This window comes from Crassostrea angulata, chromosome 5 (assembly GCF_025612915.1).
Source record: "Crassostrea angulata isolate pt1a10 chromosome 5, ASM2561291v2, whole genome shotgun sequence".
In the NCBI taxonomy this organism is placed as follows: Eukaryota; Metazoa; Mollusca; class Bivalvia; order Ostreida; family Ostreidae; genus Magallana; species Magallana angulata.
The window spans coordinates 37,116,520-37,137,648 of NC_069115.1; the positions used below are offsets into that span (position 1 = coordinate 37,116,520).

Sequence of the window (21,129 nt, forward strand, 5' to 3'; positions counted from 1 at the left end):
TAAGAAATCGTTCTGTTTAATCATAAACTCGAACTGAACCAGTATCAGACAGATAGATCAACTGTGGGATTAAAGGGGAAAAAAACTTATATTAATTAGAGTTTATTCATCATACTGCAAACATTGTAAATCTTCCTGGGTTCTGAGCTTTTTATGTGCGTTTTAACTTTACGTAAGTTATCCGATCCCTCATCCGCGGCCGAGGAAATCGGTCGCGGCTGCACTACCTAGAGGTCAGCGGTTATCTAATAACAAGATATATATACAAGAACTGTTTCAATTTTATGTTCTTTTTGTTCACCTTCAATTTATTGAATGAAACATTAGAATGTGAATTGAGAAGTCCCTCTAAAAATTGATAAAAGCGATATTGTTCCAAATCAGAAACATCATCAGACATAAATCAATAGTGAATTTGTAATTCTTAAATGTTCTAAAAACTATACTTGTACTAATAATGTTATATAAACAACGAAAAACCACAAAGATTAAACCTTCAAATGATCACCCCTAGAACATAGCCAAGGAGATCCCGCGCGAGTGGACAAGTTATCCGCGGTAGCTCGTGTTCTTCTGCATGTACTTGATCACACGTGCATGTTTATTGATATTTTGTACGATTCCAACTATTTGTTTATTCGAGATTTTGACCGGTACATGTAAGATTGACTTGTGTTTCAATTTAAGATTTTTTTTATTTACCCACGAATATTTCCGCTAGATACTGCTGAGAGGTTTTATAGATATCGTAGAAAGTAGTTGACGTCTTCATAAGGTTGCACATAAAATGAGAGAGAAGGAGAGAGAGAGAGAGCGCGCTCAAAATTGGAAGCATTATTTAGCCGAATTAAGAAAATGAAACAGTCTCCAAGCGTTCAAGGCAGGATAAAAAAAATCAAATATCAAATTAACACATGCGGTAGAGGCAATTGCAACTTCTCTGGCCTCTCTGGCAAGTTTGGAAAAACACCTCGAATGTATTAACATCACCGGATGTTAGAATATTATACAAAATGGAGTCGCTTCCCATTAAAATAAGTATCGGCAAGAAGTTTTGTATGTCGTTTCTGTGTTATATTTTAGTGTATATTGATACCTTTAATGAAATATAGCTCACATCTCAACAGATCATAAAATGTGTTGTAATTATATCAAGTTTTAAAAAAAGGGGGGTCGTCATGGACGCCTAGGTAATACATTCGAAGTGTTTTTTCCGAGCTTGCCAGAAAGGCCCGAGAAGTTGCGATTGGCGGTAGAGGCTGACACGATAGAATTGAGGGATTTAGTGAATATTTTTAGAATGTTCACATGAGTTTTTAAACAAGATTTGTTTAGATTTTATCGGTTTCATGATCACAGTGCAAGGGATTTTTTTTTTCAAAACGTGGCGAAGACCCATTTTTGGCGACTGCTTAACATGTGTACATTTTTCTCCTCAATGTATGTCACCTTCCCACCCGTGTGTTATTTGGTCAGTCTATGCTAAGTCAAATGAATCCGCTCCACGTGCGACCGAAAATCTCGTGTCGCGTCAGCGCACATAGCCTAGAATATTGCCCCTGGGCTGCAGATCAGCAATTGATAAATAATTGAGTAACATTTGGAAGGATGCTTTCAATGCAGCGGTCAATTGTTAAACAATAAGTGTTTAAATATTCGATGTCAATCAACCTCACATTAAAGGTGCGATATCGTAATCTGAGAATGTGGCTAAAAAATTAACCTGTTGAACACGCTAAACTACTATAGTTATGAACAGAATAAAATATATATTATCAGAGACTTAAATAACTTAAAAAGTTATTTATGTCTCTGGTTTTATAAGTTAACAGTTTTAAGTCAAATATTAAATAAAATTTGTTCTCAGGATTAGAAGTCATGATATTCGACTACATTAAGCAATAAAGTCGGTCGATCGTCATTAAATCATCAGAGTACTGCAAGTGTCGACAGTTTCTTATTTCTTTGAAATAATTGTAGTAGTTCAATTGACTTGCAGACTGTAATATAGCGACTTTTCTGCCTCCCAAAAATGTATGCATTTAATTGCGATAGATATTTGTTCTTGGGGATTTTACTTATTGTTATATGCACATTGATAAAAAAAATCATTGAAGTTGTGTAATATGAGGTTGTAATGCAGATTAAAACTCAGCTGAATATTTTATTTTTAATCTAGCTTGTCAAAATGGGAGATTGTTAACTTGTAGCTTGTTAACTTTGAAAAAGTCTAGAACAGAAGAAATAAAGTCTTTATAGCTTTCGCTACATCTTCTTATTTATGTGTACGCGTACATAAAGCTATTTTAGATTTTTTTTTACTGTATAAAAAAGTGTTGTTTTTCCTAACCTTAAATTTAAATCTATAGAAATTCAATATCTACATGTAACATCTCAATAGCTTTGATAGCTTATTACCGCTTGGAAATCATTTAGTGATGCAAATTGACAAATGCCCATGAAAAGACATTATTGGACCCCAAGGGTTTCTTATCCTTTCCGACGATGATGAGAAGAACTCAAATGTGCATACAAATCATACATTTACATGTATATTTATATGTGATATGATAGAAATAATTGAAAAATATAGGTCTTTTTTGTGCCGCACAAAACGGGCGAAAAAGATTTTTAAACCCCACGAAAAAAAATTGAGGGGGGGGGTTAAATAAAAATCACCTTGTCCGTCCGTACGTCGTGTCCGGTCTATATCTTTCTGATGGAGAAACATTGGAAGTGTTCTTAATTCATACAAATAATACTCGTTAACTGACGAAGCTTCATGACCTAAACCCAATGTCATTTGGACAAAGTAAAGGTCACTGGCAGGAAAAGTGCAAAATTTGTTTCCGGTCCACTTTGGAATTTCTTACTTCACACAAAGATTGCTTATGACCTGAGGGTGTGTAATGATTTGTTCCTAAGTCATTTAAGGAGAAACATTGGGAGTTTCTATTTCATGTAAAGATTCCTGATGACCGATGATGTGTCATGAACTTGACCCAGGGTCAGTTGCGCAAGTTCAAAGTCATATTAAACATGTGTCATATCTTGTATTAATGGAAATGAGTAAAAGCTAGAGTTTGTCATAAAGATTACTTTTGACCTGTAAATATACCCTGCCTTGTCTGACTCACTTATTAAAGAAAACGAACCATCCATTATTCTCTAATAGAGAAATACGTGAGTAATGACTTCTTTCTTAGCGGGGATATCATTTGTGAGCTTGCTAACAGTACCTTTTAGATGGTCCAGTGGGAGCAATGCCCCCTTTCTCTCAACCAAAATTTCCCTTAAATTAACGCTTAGAAAATTGATTTTTGGGTCATTTCCCCCACCGCCACATCCACACTTTTATTATAATTAAATTAATTATATACATGTACATAAATGATGTACTTTTTAAAGTTATCCTAAACTTGAAGTAAGTTAAACGAAGAACTTGCCTGGTATGAAAATAATACTTTGAAATTGAGTCTCGTTTTCGATTTCTTGAACTTACTATTATCATATTGATAATCCAGTATAATTAAAAACCATTTCCCTTCTCCTTACACTCGCCAGGTTCTGATAGACCTGTATCAATAACAGACTATACCCACTTGACCTCCACATTTGCATACAAATTAAATAAACACCTACTTAGCAAAGATATGCCTTTATCTGTTTAATGAGTAGTGCAATACGCAATCTAGAGGTTACATAGAAAACAGGTATGAATTATTTTTTTGTGTCTCCATTTGAAGAGTTCCAATCAATTTTCTAAAGCTCTAATTCGTAAGAAGAAATTGTCATGTAAAGATGACCTTTTATCAATACAGGGTCTGTCAGGCTCTGACAAGTGTCAGGAGAAGGAGGTATTTTAATGAGACTGATGGACAATCCTTTCGCGACACGAAGTTGCGACGGAAGACCTACTCGTTGCTTTGCAACGAGCTCGGCTCTAGTTTCAATTACAACTGGTTGTTTTCTTTCAATCAATTAAACGACGAAGTTTTGTCCTAACGCTTGACTTTTTATCCAATGTACGCAAACAAAAGAAATTTTCACACTACGTTCACTTGAATTTATTTTTTATATATAAATTTTTGAACATCATTATATAATTTGTATTGTTGTCCATACCAGCTGAGAGTATTGTGAGTATTTAGGCAGAAGAAACCGTCGTATTTTCTAATGTTTAGACCGCGTTAACAAGTGATTAGTGAATAATGCACACGATAATAATTAATGAATAAAATCAATACATACCAAATATATATATATAGAGAGAGAGAGAGAGAGAGAGAGAGAGAGAGAGAGAGAGAGTTTTCTAGTCAATTGGTTTTGAGAGGATTTTTAAAGAATTCTATATAAATTATCTAGAAACTCGATTCCCATTGTTGCCTCAACCTAACCCCGGGGATCATGATTTGCATTTTAACTTTGAATATACACTATGCGAGGATGCTTCCACTCAAATTACAGCTTGTCTGGCTATGTCATCAAGTACAAACTCTTTGAATGCGCTAAATGCTTTAAAATTGGTTTCAAAATCTACTTAAAAATTATTTGTTATTACAAACTTCTTGGAAAAGAGAAAAAACATTATGAAGGTGTGCAAGACAAAACTATTGTGGCTTAATATGTATATTTATTTTCTAAAAGGTATATCTTTTATCAACCTCTGTAGATGCAACTAGGGACGAATGGAGATTCAGTGTCTTTTTTTTTCAATTTGAGATCTTTGTTCAGAAAGTTGAAACACTGTTGATGACAATTTTACTGTGAAAAATCATCAAATGATTAAAAAACTTAAATCGATTTGTTCATTTACTATTGCTTAGTTTAGAAATTTTGGCTGAGACTTAAAATATTATTTAAAGGCAAACCTTGTTTTTTGATACCAAAATAAACTGTGTTCATACACAAACAAAATTATTGTTATAAGATTATTTTAGTTAGTTATACAAAAATGTTCTTTTTTGTAAGATATCAAAACGTAAATATGCAGATCACACTTTTAAATCCAGCTGTTATTTTATACATTTAACGATATTTTGACATCATTGAGTACGTGTATTATGATTTTTGTAACATACATGAACACTGAAAACAAATGTGACATGAACAACCATGTTCTGTCCATAAAAAAACTTGATGTTAAATGATTCATTGTACACTTCATTGATACATGATATGCATAATACTGATGTACCAAATACGCGGGTAATGTTTTATCAAGACGTCTAAATGGTCTGTACATCTACAAAGACGGTATTTAAACACATCCGAGCAGATAAATGAATGTATACAGCTGACCTGGTTCACACAAACACATGATATTAATATGAATCACAGTAAACTATTTGGATATTCAACTTAAATAAAATCAGACACTTTCAACGACTACTCAACATTGAAAGAAAAATAAAAAGCACCGAATATCTCAGCGACAACGTGAATTGCAAATTTGGAATAGAGAAACAACTTCAAAAATGCATTACATGTATATAATAATTGTGTACATGTTACTTGTAAATGGAGCATGTTTAAATGTATTATTTTGATACTTGCTGGAATTTTCTTTTCGTTAGATATAGTTTTGATTTTCCGAATAATCTTATACATTATAAAGGCAGTATATATCACATGGTTATATATAAATAACTTATCAAATATTTCCCCCTTCTTCACAATGACATGAAACAATATATTGTTTTTTATATTGATATAATACACATATTGTTCAAATTATTATTGGTTATATAATAAGATATCGTTTTTGAACACGCAATTTTGAATTTCTTCAAATCTATTGTCTAACTACGCACGGCAACTTATAAAAATAATTATGCACTTTTTTTTTTTAGCTATGTATGGTAGAGTGATTACGGACTAACAACAACCGAGATTTAAAATTTATTTGACATAAAGTCAGTGCAAACGGATAGCTTGGGAAAATCCAGCCGCATTTTCCCAAATATACATACATTTCCTTCATATCTTTTGCATGTGTCATCAAATCACCATATGGTATTAAAAAAAAAAAAACTCCGAAATGAAATCTTTTTTTTAATTAAGCGCTCTATGAGACTGTTTTCTATTTTCAAATTTATCAGCAGAATTATTTGATCTGCATCCATCAGAACTGTATTCTAAGATAAACGATAATTAGCAATCATCTTCATTCACAATTATCTGCAATCACTTAATAAACGATCAAGTTTCTATTTGCTTGTTGGGTTGTTTGGTTGTTTTTTGAGAGGGGTTTGGAATGGGATATGGTATCCTTTTATTCCGTTTTGACAATTACTGACGGTATAAAACTAAGCAAGATCGCTTACATCTGTAATTTTAAATCATGAATAAAGTGTTAAAAACATAAAGGTCCATCCTTATTTTATCGCGTTTATTTACATCAGACAAAAAATGATACAGATTTTAATGTTATGTAAAAATGGTTGTGAATTGAGTTTCAATGTTTATTGAAAATGCATCTAAAAATGACGAATACGAAAATAAACTGGACTTGATGACTTGGGGATGTCCTGACCTATTTTTTTATATTCATGAAACGTTAAACCCTGACGTTAAAATTGTTTGCATATATTAGTTTACATTCTTTTTGATAAAGTTTTCTCGATCAAATTCGATCCATGAGCTTCTACCAAAACATTAATTTATATCTAAAAGCAACTTTTTCAAGATTAAAGTTTCAATTCATTGTAGAAAAACACTTAAAAAATCACAAAATCTTTCCAGCTGATTATCTTATCTTACTGAAAGCTTTGAATTTATGAAAATGTTTTAAAAGGAAATGTTTTGATTTCACTTTTTATTTAATATTAGAACTTTGATAATTTTGAACGTATCTTAACGTCAACTAATTTTCATTCCCTTTAGATTTCAAATTTGATACCCCATTAATTTTGTTTCTAAAATTGGATCTTTTGATATCGCATCCACAGTCCCTTGTACATGTAGCTAGACATAAGAGGACTTTTCACATTGAATATGCAAATGCAGGTTTTCTGTTGATTCACTTAGCGTGCAAGTAGACTTCTTTAAATCTGTCCTTTAAACAGAATAATTGTCTCTGAAGCAAGCATAGTTTTATATTCTATAGCTAAACAATAAACATTTTCTTGTATTCTAAGTAGTATGATACTTAAATCATTGTAAAACTGATAATATGGTTATCAGACGTTGTAATAAATCAAGATATTAATAATATATTATATCTTTTTAATTTAATAAAAGACAAATAAATACTCTGAGAAATTGCGGTTTATTACAATTTTTTATGCCTAATCAATTTTGATTTTTTGGGAGTTGATTTTTAATCAACTCTCCTATGCAGTCACTCGGACAAACCGAAAGTGAAACAGTGTTTGGACCTCAGCACAAATCATTGCTCCTGACAAGACTTAGTTCTTGAAAATAATTGATGAATTCGATGTAATGTATGCTAAAGCATTGTTTTTCAAGGAAACTTATTTACATATACCTTAAAAATAGTCAGATTTTAAATGGTACGAACAATTTAAATATTTTTTGTAGTCGTATGTATTCCTACGCCAGAGTTCAATATAGTCTCGTTCAACTCGACGCTCGGCTGTCTCCGTAAACCATTGTCGGAGATTTACGGTGTCAGCCGAGCGTTTGGTTGAACGAGACTAGAGTTCAATATTGCTTGGATCCATACAATTTTCGAGAAATATTTCTACCTCTGATACATAGTATGATTGAATTAATTTTATCTTTAAATATTATTTAACATGATTCATATGGAGGTTTCTCGACATTCTAGTCGAAAAAGTTCAAAAATTCATATTATAAAAATATGCGTAATTCAAATTAGAAACTACGTATACATGTACTTGTCATGCAAAATAACATAATCATTGATTTAAAAATAAATAAACATCGACAAAATCAACTCCCGCCAGTTCTTCAGTACTTTGATTAAAGAGGCAAGTGTTCATGATATCAAGGAAAGGTCAAGGTCTTGGGTCGAAACTGAAGGTCAAGATTGCTATATCGTTCTCAACTATTGAAAAGGTTGATGGAAATCGGCCATCCCAACGGCAAGACAAACCAATATGTTTATTTTATAATATCAATGCATTACATTGGGGGAACAGTTACAATCTATATTCATCTTTATCATTAGCATAATTATGAATATCAAATAACAACGCTCGCAATATTTATTATGACTGATGGAAAGTATTGATTTTTTTTTATCAAGTTTATTCAGTTAGATCAAACATAAAATATCGGAATCATAAACTCTTGTGTTCTTTTGTTTCGTTGTCTTCCTCGCTTGAATCATAACTATGGAATCTACACTCAACTGCAATCAAAAATTCCAAATGCTTGTATTACCATTTCGGTCTTCCGATATGCATGTAGTGTTGTTGCTATACAGTCATCTTTATTTTTTTTTATTTTTCAATGATCAAATGATATTAGCATACAAAATCACCGGGTCTAAACGACTCAAGACATTCTATAGCCCCCTTATCGATATAAGAAAATTCCTTTCAAAAATTCCCCATAGTGTTACCAAGATTCTTTTACAACTGATCCCGGAACCAAGTATTAGGTCAAGAAGTAGTTATTACATGTACATATTATCAGTGTGTGTGTGTCACCTCGTAAAAAATGCATACTTGAAAAAATTGGAGCGTTTTCAAAAAATTTGGTACATCTCTCCTAATAAAGTGATATAACTAAAAATAAATACTTCAAAACATTATCACTAAAATATGATAATTGGATTTCAAAACCATATATGGTACGCGGGATCATAATAACCCCATACTTACAATGAAAAAAAGACAATAACGAACTGTCAACTATCTCAAAAATCCATAAAATGAAATACAAATTCAAAGCAAAGCAGAGCAAAACGAACCTCTAAATAGATAGAGGTTGGATCAGGTACCATGGAGGAGTAAGCATCCTCTATTGACCGGTCACACCCGCCGTGTGATCTTTGTCGTATTCGGGTAAAAACGGAAAAGCCCGTAGACAATTAGGTGATTAATTATGGTTTAACAATTAGCATAAAAAACGTCAGTCAGCAGCGACCCATTTGAAGATTGTATTTGACAAGGTCGTTGTATCGACCATAGAACTTATGAAAAGATGACTTCAAATGAGACTTTTGATTGTCCTGTTTTATCAACTTTTTTGTCAGTAGCTTGTCTCGCCTTAGAAACTGTTCATACAAAAGCACACAAGTACATATATATTAAGAAATAAGGTGGTGTAATCTTATCAAAAATTTCTACATTTATTTAAAAAAATTATCACATGTATTTAATCAAAATTCGGACATAACAAAATTGATTGAAATTGCATTTACTATTATTATTCCGTTATGTTTAAATTCATTAAATAAATATTTTTAAAGCTAACCTTTCATCAACGGAGAAGTACATTGATCTAAAAAAAAAACCTGAAAAAATATGGTTGGGCAAACACATTTTTACAAATAATCTTCGTTTTGTAAACTAAATTACATGATTTTGTGTTGGGTCTTCATCATCATAGTTATAAGTTAAACAGTTTGCTAGATGGTTAATAATTGCATATTTGCACACAACGAAATGTGTTACCATAGTATTGTATATTTGCACACAATGCGTGTACTACAGAAGCATTATTTCAATTATTACAATATTTGTAACGCGTGTTTTGATCACTTACATTTTAGGTGGCACCCATTTGCATTAAAAATTAAAAAAAAATCATTGACCAAAGAAACACAAAACAAAACAAAACGTAGCTTGAATGGGAAGTTTAACAAGTTCGCCATGTATTTAAAAAAAAATTCTTAATTTTCTAAGACATTCAAAATGGTATAAGATATTCTCACGGTCTTAATAAGGTAATTTTACACAGCTCTTTTGCACCTGCATGTCTTACTTTATCTTTAACGTCTTTACTAAACTTTTAAGTGTAACCGGAAATATCAACATGGGGGGTTCCAGTGCATCATAGAAGGCTATTTACGTCACACGTTGAGTCATTCATATTGAAAATAAAAGTTTCTAGCTCATTGTCGTTCAAAAAGTTAAGTCTAGAAAATCTGCGTATCTTAAAATTGTCCAATAGATTACCTAAATTCCTCTTTTACAAGCTACAAAATGAATTTTGGTTTTGACCCTGAATTCCCCCCTTCTGATTCAATGCATTTAATAAAAATGCAAACGGGCAATTGGTATATGGCGCCATGAATGACTCAATCAACGTGGTTGTTGCTGTAAGGTGATAAATTTAAATTGTCGATGGACATTACTCACCCTTATGACTAATCAGATTAATTATAACAAAGTTACCGTGGATCAGAAAAGAGGCCATATTTACCACAGGGAAGCAATGCGATATGTCTAATCAAAGATTAAACAATTTAGTTTACAACGCGCACTCAAATAAAAGTAGGGGGAATTCAGAAAACTATTTTATTCCCTTTGAGTGGTAATAAAAACAATTTTATATACTTACTTTAACCTTTCTGTTCAATATTTCTCACAAAATATATATTTTAAAGTCTTTTCATCCATTTTCAGTCTATATACATGTATAACAACTATTTGCAGGTAAATAAACATACTAGGAGTTCTGAAGGACGTGACCTTTTAGACATGAATTACATTCAGATGACGAGCTTTTATATAAACAATAGAATGTTTTTTTGTGATTACAGAAAAATACATAGCCTGCGTTAGCGGGTTATGTGATTTTTTTTCTCCTTTGATCTTTTTCTTCATTATTCGCATGAATCATCTTCGAATGCAATTTATTGTTTAGATTTACATTTATTTGACTAATGGAAAAATTATTGTAAAAAAAGTAAGTAAGGTTAGGTACATTACTTTTAGAAAAAATTAAAAATCAGCACGTTAGCTAAAAAAAAAACCCAGCCAAATCGCCATGTACATGTATAGGAATTTAAGTCTGACATCCTTATGATTATTTTGGCAAACTGTGATTTTGCTGTAGGTTTCGAGCACTCGATAAACGGGGCGCGTAGGTTTCAGTCCTGTCAGTTTCTACAGAGCTATGAACTACGATCAAGTTCCGTAAGAAATCAAAGGAACCATAATTTATCAATGTAATTAAAAATGAAGTTAATATCATAGTTCTAATTCGAAAGCTAAAATGCACTGAACATTTCTTTACTTTATGATAGTTGATGGCTAAACAAATCAGTTTTTGAAGAAAGGTAGACCTGAGTTTAATTTCCTAACAAACAAACAGGTAAAGGCAAGGTTATGTTCTTCAGTCAGCTTTTCATTACTTTTGGCAAACATATATTTGAAAAGACTGGGTGACAGAGTTTCATCCTAAGCTAGTGACTCGATACCAAGATTTGATAAATTCTATATAAATAATATTAAGTACAGCCAATCCTGCCTTAAAGAGCAACTCAAGAAATCTGTGGTCTTTCGAGACAAGGTTTCCTTTTGTGTATTTTGAATTTGATAGGTGACACAACACATAAATTCTTAATAATTAATGCAAACAAAAAGATATAGTTACCGTAGGCTTTTTTAAAGTTGCCTCAATTTAGTATTTTAAATCAGAACCTAGTAACATTGTTGATATTATTTCCCATACAAGTTCAGGATTTGATTGTGATTGTGTAAGCCGCGGAAGTGTTCATATATTTCTAATGTGAAGACTGTGTTTTCAGTCCGGAGAGGACGTACATGATATCATTCTGAAATAATAGCACTGAATATAATCACCAGTACGGGTTACCGTCGTTTAACATTAGTCCTTTAAAATAAAGGTAGACTAATAGTCGCGCCACATGGGTACAACAAAAAATAGGGAGAATTATGTGATTCATATCCTGGTCTTTGAAGAACTTGTTCTCTTTTTGTGTAATATAATCGACATATCTTTTTTTTTAAATAAATTAAACTATCGAAAAAAAAATTTCTTGCTTTATCTATCAAAGTTTAAATCTAAAAAAATCGGTCATCGTTTGAGATTATATAAACTGAAATGGATTGTCAATACGTCTTCTGTTGTGAAGTTGACATAAGTAAAAATATACTCAGTCATTGTTTTTAGCAATGAAATCTTGAGAGTTCAGAAAAGTGCATCCCAGTGTAAATATCTTTAAAATGTCACTGTAAAAAAGTAATCAGCATCAATATTCGATTTAAAAAAATACTGTCAATGAATTACAAGGCAAAAGACATTACAGATGAGTGATATCACCGGTATATTTTATCTTGATTTTAAATATTTTACTCAAAAATTAAACACTTAAATATACCCAACGTTATTTCTAGCATTTAGAAAGGTTTTAAACATTAAAAAACTGCGGTTGAAAAAAAGAACGTACATGTTTTGATCATTCATGGAAATGTATATATATACTCACCAACCTGTTTTCATTCATTTATACAGAATTTCATTTGGAGGGGGGGGGGGTTTACGTATACATTACATGTAAAACTCAATTCAACCGAATTAAAGGCAGATAGATAGTCTGATACTGCTGAGTCGTATTTACAAACAATGTATTTTAATCCCAAAATGTGCCAAAAAAATCATGGTTTTTCTGTCAAAGGATACGTTAAAACAGAGAAGCAAAGCCTCGCCACGGGGTTTACAATAATGTAGAAAATATATGAACTTCTATGTGTGAAACGTTACCAGGCTTAAGCTAGCAGCCACTAACAGCAGCCACTAAGCCCGTAGAAGCTAGCAGCCAATATATAAATTCATCAAAGTACTGAGAGTACTCGAACAGAAAAATTATATTTCACTTAATTATCGACATATTTTAATTAATATCAAAATGATTAATGCTCAATAATTTGTACGAGCATTGACGACTCCCAAAGCAGTAAAGCTCGCCTGGATAAGAGTTATAAATGCTTTTATGTTGGATAGAAATGAAATACGTCTATACGGGTCATAAGTTATGAAAATAATGTTATCCTAAGTGTAGTCTTATTGATACAAATAGAAAAACTATATGCATCGTATTGAGTGATATGCAAGCGTATTGTGATATAAAAGAAATGAAATTAAAAGGCATAAAACGATACAAATACAATAGAAACTCAAAGCCATCTCAGTGTGGCAAGATAATTTGTTTACATCAAAGTTGAACATATGCGTGTTTAAAAATTTATCCTCGGGCCTTTTTACTCCCCCGGAAACAACATCAATCGAAAATTAAAAAGAGCTGTATTATAACGAATGTGAGACAGTAAAATACCCAACATTGTGATTTTATTCTCATAAGAACATAATTATATGTCGCAGTCAAAAACAGCGAAAATCATCAGATGAAATTGGGATTATTTTGTCTCGGCCATGTTTTAACGTGAACCTTCGAATACAACATTGACAGTGAAAAGGGTCGGGTTAGCTCACCCGAACTTTGTCATATTTTAGCTTTTCACAATGATATAGGGGTTAAAAGTGGTCCATTATCTTCCTTATCTTTGAAGTGTGCATCAAACGAATAACAGGGTAGTGTAGGGGGCATATGGGGCTCGGTCTCAGATTTGGGCTGTAGGGTACCACCAAGTGGCTCCCAGGGGTTCTGGCTCATTTCAGGGATTGATATCTCATCTGCGATTGGCCACAAGAACTTGCAATCACTTGGATTAAGTTGAGGACCTCAAGGGGTATTCATAATAAGCGTTAGAGGGCAACTATGACCCCTACATGGGTTCGGTTAGCTCACCCGAACTTTGTCCTATTTTAACATTTCACAGTGATAAAGGGGTTAAAAGTGGTCCATTATCTTCCTTATCTTTGAAGTGTGCATCAAGCGAATAACAGGGTAGTGTAGGGGACATATGGGGCTATTATTTCCCGGTCTCAGATTTGGGCTCTAGGGGTACCACCAAGTGGCTCCCAGGGATTCAGGCTCATTTCAGGGGTTTATATCTCACTTGAGATTGAGCACAAGAACTTGGAAACACTAGGATTAAGTAGAGGACCTCAGGGGGTGTTCATAATAAGCGTAATAGGACACCTATGATTCCTACAAGGGTTCAGTTAGCTCACCCGAACTTTGTCATATTTTAGCGGTGGGGGGTGAGAGATAAAAAAGAGATAATTGTCCGCCTTTCACCCCTATATCATTGGGAAATGCTAAAATATGACAAAGTTCGGGTGAGCTAACTGAACCCTTGCAGGGGTAATAGGTGCCCTTTAACGCTTATTATGAATACCCCTTGAGGTCCTCTACTTAATCCTACTCAGTACAGTTAAGGCGGTCAATAAAAATATTGGCAAATTTTTGTGATGAAAACACGTATACTTTAGTTAAACTGGCATGTCCTTTTTAAAATCAATAACAGTCACTCAAATGCAATATATTTCTAAAATATATATATAACAGTACAATATTTTATGTTCATAGTGGTCACGTGTTATGGCAGTCGCATGGTACAAGCAGATGTATTTGTGGTTTTGAGGTCATTTAAAAAATTCAATATTGCAAGGGCATAATCATGTCAAAATTCACAACTGAATTATGAAATAACTTGATGTTATATCGTAGATTTTGAAAAACGGTGCGAACTTTTTAAGATAAGAATATTTGTTAGTAGAAACCGTAATTTATAATGCATATGTTGAATAATTTTGAAGGTCACAGGGTTAATTTCATTTAAAAATAATTAATTTGTAAGATTTTACAAGGATCGTAGAAGTTTTTAAGTTACATAGCATATTTCAAATTCACATGTAAAAGTTTGTCGGGATCAGGTAAGAGTATGCCCTTGCAATTAAGTGATTTATTTAGGTACTCATATTTTAGATATACGATATTTTATACAAAACCGAGGTGGCTTCTTTATACGATGCATACTTTTAACAAAATGAAAATAAGACAATATAGGTAGCATTCTACTAATAATAATTTTAAACAAAATATTCATTTATACTTTTCCGTTAATGTGTGACATTTATTTTTCTTCGCTATAAAACTGCCCGATAGCCTTCAATGATTTAACTTAATGCGTCATTTTGAAGCATATGACGTCATATTTTGTAGTACAGCGAGAACGACATCTCGCTTATTTTTCAGTGTGTACGATATAACGGACATCAACATTGTCAGTAATAGCATTTGTTGTTTTTAATTAAAAGATCAGTATAAGTTAATTTTACTAATAAATAGATTAATAAGTACTTTCGAGGTTTGTAATATACTGTGATGTCATAATGCACATTTCCCGTACTTTTTGTCTGAACGGAGTTTATTGACAGCCTTAACTGTGCTGCGTATTGTTTTCAAGTTCTTGTGCTCAACTGAACCCTTGCAGGGGTCTTAGGTGCCCTTTAACGCTTATTATGAATACCCCTTGAGGTCCTCTACTTAATCCTAGTGTTTGCAAGTTCTTGTGCTCAATCTCAAGTGAGATATAAACCCCTGAAATGAGCCAGAACCCCTGGGAGTCACTTGGTGGTACCCCTACAGCCCATATTTGAGACCGGGAAATAATAGCCCCATAGGTCTGCTACACTGCCCTGGTATCCGTTTGATGCTCACTTCAAAGATAAAAGAGATAATGGTCCGCCTTTCACCCCTATATCATTGTGAAATGCTAAAATATGACAAAGTTCGGATGAGCTAAATCTCAAAACGTTGCTGAGAGAAAATAATCTCAATTTCACCTGAAGATTTTCGCTGTTTTTGACTGCGACATATGATAATTTTTTATGGGAATAAAATCACAATGCTTGGTGTTCTATTGACGCATATTCGTAATAATACGATGTGTTTTTAATTTTCGATTGATGTTGTGTCCGGGGGAGTGTAAAGGCCCGAGGATAAATTTTTTAATACCCACATGTTCAAGTTCGATGTAAACAAATCATCCTACAACATTGGATTGGCTTGGGGTTTTATTGTATTTGTATCGTTTTATGCGGCCTTTTAATTTACTTTAATTTATCATGGCTTTTATATCATAATACGTTTGCATATTACTTTATACGATGCATATAGTTTTTCTATTTCTATCAATAAGACTACACTTAGGATAACATTATTTTCATAACTAAAAACCCGTATACTGTGATTTCATTAATTTTCGTGGGTATCAATTTTCGTGGATTTTCTGAAAACCACAGTTTCAAGGATAAGTAATTTCGTGGCCAATGATCCTATCAATACAAAATGATAGTTGAAATTGCACTTCAATGAACATTAATTTTCGTGGATCAACTTAACTACGAAATCCACGAAAATTAGTATTCAACGAATATTGATGAAAACACAGTAGACGTAATTCATTTCTATCCAACAAAGACGCATTTATAAATCTTATCCAGGCGAGCTTTACTGCTTCGGAAGTCGTCAATGCTCGTACAAATTATTGAGCATTAATCATTTTGATATTAATTAATTAAAAATATGTCGATAGTTAAGTAAAATATAATTTTCTGTTCGAGTACTCTCAGTACTTTGATGAATTTCCTTATTGGCTGCTAGCTTCTACGGGCTTAGTGGCTGCTAGCTTTAGCCTGGTTGAAACGTTTGCCATTATTTCTTATGCATACATATAAATTATATCTTTAAGTTAATCACAATTATAGCTAAGCTGTAATGTATAAAGTAAATTATTTGATATCTGGTATCGTTTGTAGCTAGATCACATATTTGTGGACCTTAGCTAGATAACAGCTCTGTATGTTATTGTTGTTACCGTTGTTGATGATATCTCTATGCTTCAATAAAGTTAGGAGATGATATAATTGTTATTTTAGCCAAATCTTTGTATGGTTTAATTCACCTTTTTTGGATCCTAAAGGACACGCGACATTCCTTGGTTTTAAATTCTCCTTGATAATTTAGTTCTTCTTAACTTGAATTTAAACATGTTCATGGCCAGTAACTCAAGGTGTACTGCCAAGCTATTTTTTGGAATAAGAATACTTTGAATTTTTCTTTTAACAGCATATGTGCAGTTGTATGGTTTTCAATTGAAATTATAGTACACAAAGAGAAAAATATAAAAAAAAAAACCATGAAAATATAATTTTGGAATTACGTAGCGGAAATCTACAATTATGGCAGATAGACCCTAAGCGGATGTTTAACATCTGGGTTTAAAATACTATATGGATAGGTGGATAACATATACGTTTAAACGTAATTGAACTCCAAAAGTAAAGTTTAAAGAATTAGAAATGCAGAAAAATGAGTATAAGGTGCGAAAGGATGTTTACTAAATTCCTATCATCCCTCAAACTAAAGCAATTCTAGTGCTTTTATTGTATAAAGGGACAAATAAAAAAATATTTTCTCGGTTGTTACTACAAGAAGCAAAATAGCGCACCGAAAAAAGTATGCATTTTGCATCGAACAAAAACATGAAACAGTTGTGGAAAATGATGCAACATAATACACTGTCTATATTGTGAATTACAGACGAGACATACAACATTTCTGCTTGCTCTAAGTAGTAAACCTTTAACTGCTCTTTAGCATAATATATAAGAACATAATGAAAAAAATGACAATAACATACCGTGAACCATCTCAAAAATCCATAAAACGAAATACAAATTCAAAGCAGAGCAACATGTTCCTCGAAATAGATAGATGAAGGATCAAAGGAATAAAAACTTACTTGTCTATTAACTTGGTATTTTCTTCCCGTGTCTTTGGATAAGAATTAAATAGGCACGTTACTGAAACCTAATTTTAAAAAAAAACTGGAGAAATATTTATAAAAATACTTCAGTTTTAAAATCAAACCATTCCATATGAATCCTTTTAGATATATTTGATTCTTTAAATGTTACTTTTCTAAATTAAAAAAAAATACTATTTTCAGATATGAATACATGCAGTTAATTGAAAAGTAAAGTGAAAATTATTTATTAGAAAAATCATTCTAAAAGGACTAGAACGTCACGTTTATATTATAAACAGATAAATAATCCTGCGCCAATAAAATAGGTTGAAACGGCGATTTTTTTTCGATAAAGGAAAACCACATCTTTGTGATTTTAATTGTGTCCGTGGCAAACTGGCATACAAATATTCTAACTGTTTTTAAAAGCAGCAATTCTACTTTTGTTAAATCAAAAATATTTGTTGTAAGTGGATATTTTTTAATTTTTATCAAAACATTGGTTGATTTATGTTTGTGCTTTTAAAGAATATGTGTTTCGACCTCTTTGAAATAATATATACTCTACTGCTTGCTGGAGTTAAAAAAAAATGTTCTATCAGTTGTCGTAATTATCAGTTTTCTCTTAATTTACTTAAAGATTAATATAAACAAATATATGTAGCAAAGAAAAAATAACACAATGTTAAAGATCTGATCCATTTTTAGAAAAAATTAAAAATAAATCTTGGGATTCCTCGAAGACCTAGTGTCACGTCAATGAAGCTTGTAGCTTATAAAGGGATTGTTGGACTGAAATGAGACCATAGCGAATTTCCAAGGGCATAGGCACTATTTGCTTGAAGTAACACTTGATAGGTCAAAAACTCCTCAAGATGGTCATTTTTTACTTGATGATTGTTGCATTTCTTTGCAAAACGGCTGTTGCTCAAGGTGGTTACAGAATTCGAAGACGGGATAAAATTTTAAGGTAGAACTACTTGTAAACATACGATAATTTTATAACCTTTTAGTTGTAGATTGTAAGTGTAGGTATGAGGAAAATGATACATTCCAAGAAGCAGATATTGACCCAGCAACACAGATCTGCTGCCCAAAAGCAGGGGTCCGAGAACGATTTGAGCTAGGCCAGGAAATGGACTGCTGTGGGGGTAAGAAACGAAATGCACCGCTTTTACAATTATTTGCCGTAAACGAAATGAGATGTTTTTAAGCTACAAAAATAACGGTTAAATGATTATTAAAGGCATAGCACTTGTGGGTATATTAAATATTTACACAATGTATTTTTTTTTTCATTTAAAGAAATGTATATCTATCGTTTGTTATCACATTAGAAATTGCCAAAAAGACTATGCGCAACAGAACACATATTTGCTGCAAAAGTTCAGGTATTCACGAAAGATATCAAGAGGAAGAGGAAGTTGACTGTTGTGCAGGTATGTTTTGAGTCAGCCATAAAATTCTTGAATTTAAAAAAAATCTGAACGAGAAATGGAAGGGGAATGCATGGTCGTATTTAAATTTTTTCCATTCGTTAAAAGGTTACTAATCCCAAGTATTAAGTGTAACTGTATAGTCAAATGTATCAGTAGTAAATGTTATCATTAAACATATGTGCATCTGCGCGAATTCCAAAGATTACAATGTTATTTGTTTGTTGTTTAGACGGAGTTTACAAACGGCAAACAGAACAATGTTTAGAAAAAATTACATTTCAAAAGGACGTGAAAACAACATGTGGAAATAGTAAGTTTTAAAACGTAATATCAATTCATTGTTCATCGCATCCTAGATATAGCAATTCGTTAAATAGTTGCATACCCGTGTTTATAGCATTAAAAATAACTTTAATTTGTGCAAAACCATTGTCTTTTAGTTTTATGGTCGCTTATATGTTAATTATTATGTAGTATATCCCTTGTATACAACTTGTCGTTATATCAGAACAACAAAACGTTAAATGTAGCAAAGTATACAGATTAAACTGTTTACTTTAAAGTACACAGTCTCGACTTTAGTCAAAAATCATGTTTCCGTTTTTCCTGTTTGCAATGGTTCAGTAATTATATAAGGAATTTCCAATATTCCCCCAAAATTTGAGGGTCTTCGTTGTGTTACAAGCGAGATATAGAGCTCACAATATTCTGTAATGTGAAAAAGGTTTTTGTTCACGTTTTGAAATTTTGAAATTTGAGGCAAAACGTTTTGTTTTAGATCTAAAATGAATGTGATTAACGCCAGGAACTATTTATTTCTGCTTTAAATGAATGAGAGAGAGAGAGAGAGAGAGAGAGAGAGAGAGAAACTTGAAAATAACTTAAACGATTTATTGAAACAATGTTAACAAAACAAGGGCATGAGTCTTGTTTATATGACAACGAATTTTGAGCTCTTTATATTGCTTCTAGTTTTACGATACTCAAATTTTTGTTGATAATTAGAAACACTTTTCTTAAGCATTTTAAACAATAAAAATAGATAAATAAGATTTAACCAAAATTGTGATCATGCCCTTTTAGAATAAAAGCACACCAACAACAGAAGTTCTATATTTCATTGTGATTCTTTTAAAACTCTATGTGTGTCGAAACATATGCAGTTTTGTTTATCACTAGCTGAATAAAACTCTGAAAGTAACAAATAACGTGAACAGTAAAAAGTTGCATGCGTAAATTCATTTTTTATTGGATATATAATATGAAAGGTCTACAACGATATAGTGCTTTGTAACTTTTTAATACAGATTCAGAGATATCCCAACCACGAAAAGACAGTACCAAATCGTCTAGAAGCAGAATCTATTTGCCATTGAACCCGCAATGCCGTAATGAGGTTGTTACACTTTTTACTGAAAGGTAGATAATATATTTACGTTAAACGGTCTTTTATTTCTTTTAATATGGAGAGGATGTGTTTTGCTTCGTATAAAGAAAGAAAAGTTTAAATATCATTGCGCATTTCCAAAATTTCTTTCCAATTCTTGCAGATTCGGCAAAATGGGTAAAAAGATCAAGAAAGCTATCGGTCGCCTTGGGAAAGCATTAGGAGGGAAATCAAACCAAAAAAAGCCATTGATAATTATTTACCTGTAGAAACGAAAACATCTTGAACTCAATGGCTTGATTTATCGTCTTTGTTATTTGTGATTTTTCTTATTATATTAAAAAATATTCTGTATGTGTGCAAGTTATAATATCTGTTTTGGCATTTGCCACAAGTTATTTTTTTAAAATGACTTAGAAGCGATTTAAGCTATGAGTTTTAAAATATTGTTTTTCCATTTTTAATGATTAGAATAGTAAATATAGGTATTTACGATGCTCTGCCAATATTTAAAATTTTCTGTTCCGGAAACATACATCGGATGTGTTTTATAAGTAGAAGTTTCAATCAAATGTTGCTTTTTTCGGTTGATTATATTATTTTTTTAATATTTTGAATCAGTTTACCCATCTTCGCTAGCCAAGGGTTTCTGATCCGCGGATCAGAAACCATTGGCTAGCGA

General features: G+C 32.2%; 1 protein-coding gene across 3 annotated transcripts; it reads left to right on the forward strand.

The window, feature by feature from the left end:
* Positions 1-18,417: 18,417 nt before the first annotated feature.
* On the forward strand, positions 18,418-21,129 carry LOC128186306 (uncharacterized). 3 transcript variants are annotated; one of them, XM_052856103.1, is made up of 6 exons: positions 18,418-18,554; positions 18,635-18,772; positions 18,959-19,060; positions 19,290-19,370; positions 20,368-20,479; positions 20,611-21,129. In XM_052856103.1, exons 1-6 carry the CDS (start codon positions 18,497-18,499, stop codon positions 20,714-20,716), a joined length of 597 nt encoding a protein of 198 aa, XP_052712063.1. In that variant the 5' UTR covers positions 18,418-18,496; the 3' UTR covers positions 20,717-21,129. The 3 variants fall into 3 exon arrangements, with proteins under 3 accessions (XP_052712063.1, XP_052712066.1, XP_052712065.1); XM_052856106.1 differs by having other exon boundaries at positions 20,368-20,456; positions 20,611-20,700; XM_052856105.1 differs by having other exon boundaries at positions 18,456-18,554; positions 18,641-18,772.

Excerpts from the sequence above, each read along its gene's own strand:
- LOC128186306 (XM_052856103.1), top strand. The coding sequence starts at position 18,497 with ATGGTCATTTTTTACTTGATGATTGTTGCATTTCTTTGCAAAACGGCT. Across the intron at positions 19,061-19,289 it reads GGAAGTTGACTGTTGTGCAG|ACGGAGTTTACAAACGGCAA; the intron begins GTATGTTTTGAG and ends TTTGTTGTTTAG. Across the intron at positions 20,480-20,610 it reads GTTACACTTTTTACTGAAAG|ATTCGGCAAAATGGGTAAAA; the intron begins GTAGATAATATA and ends CAATTCTTGCAG.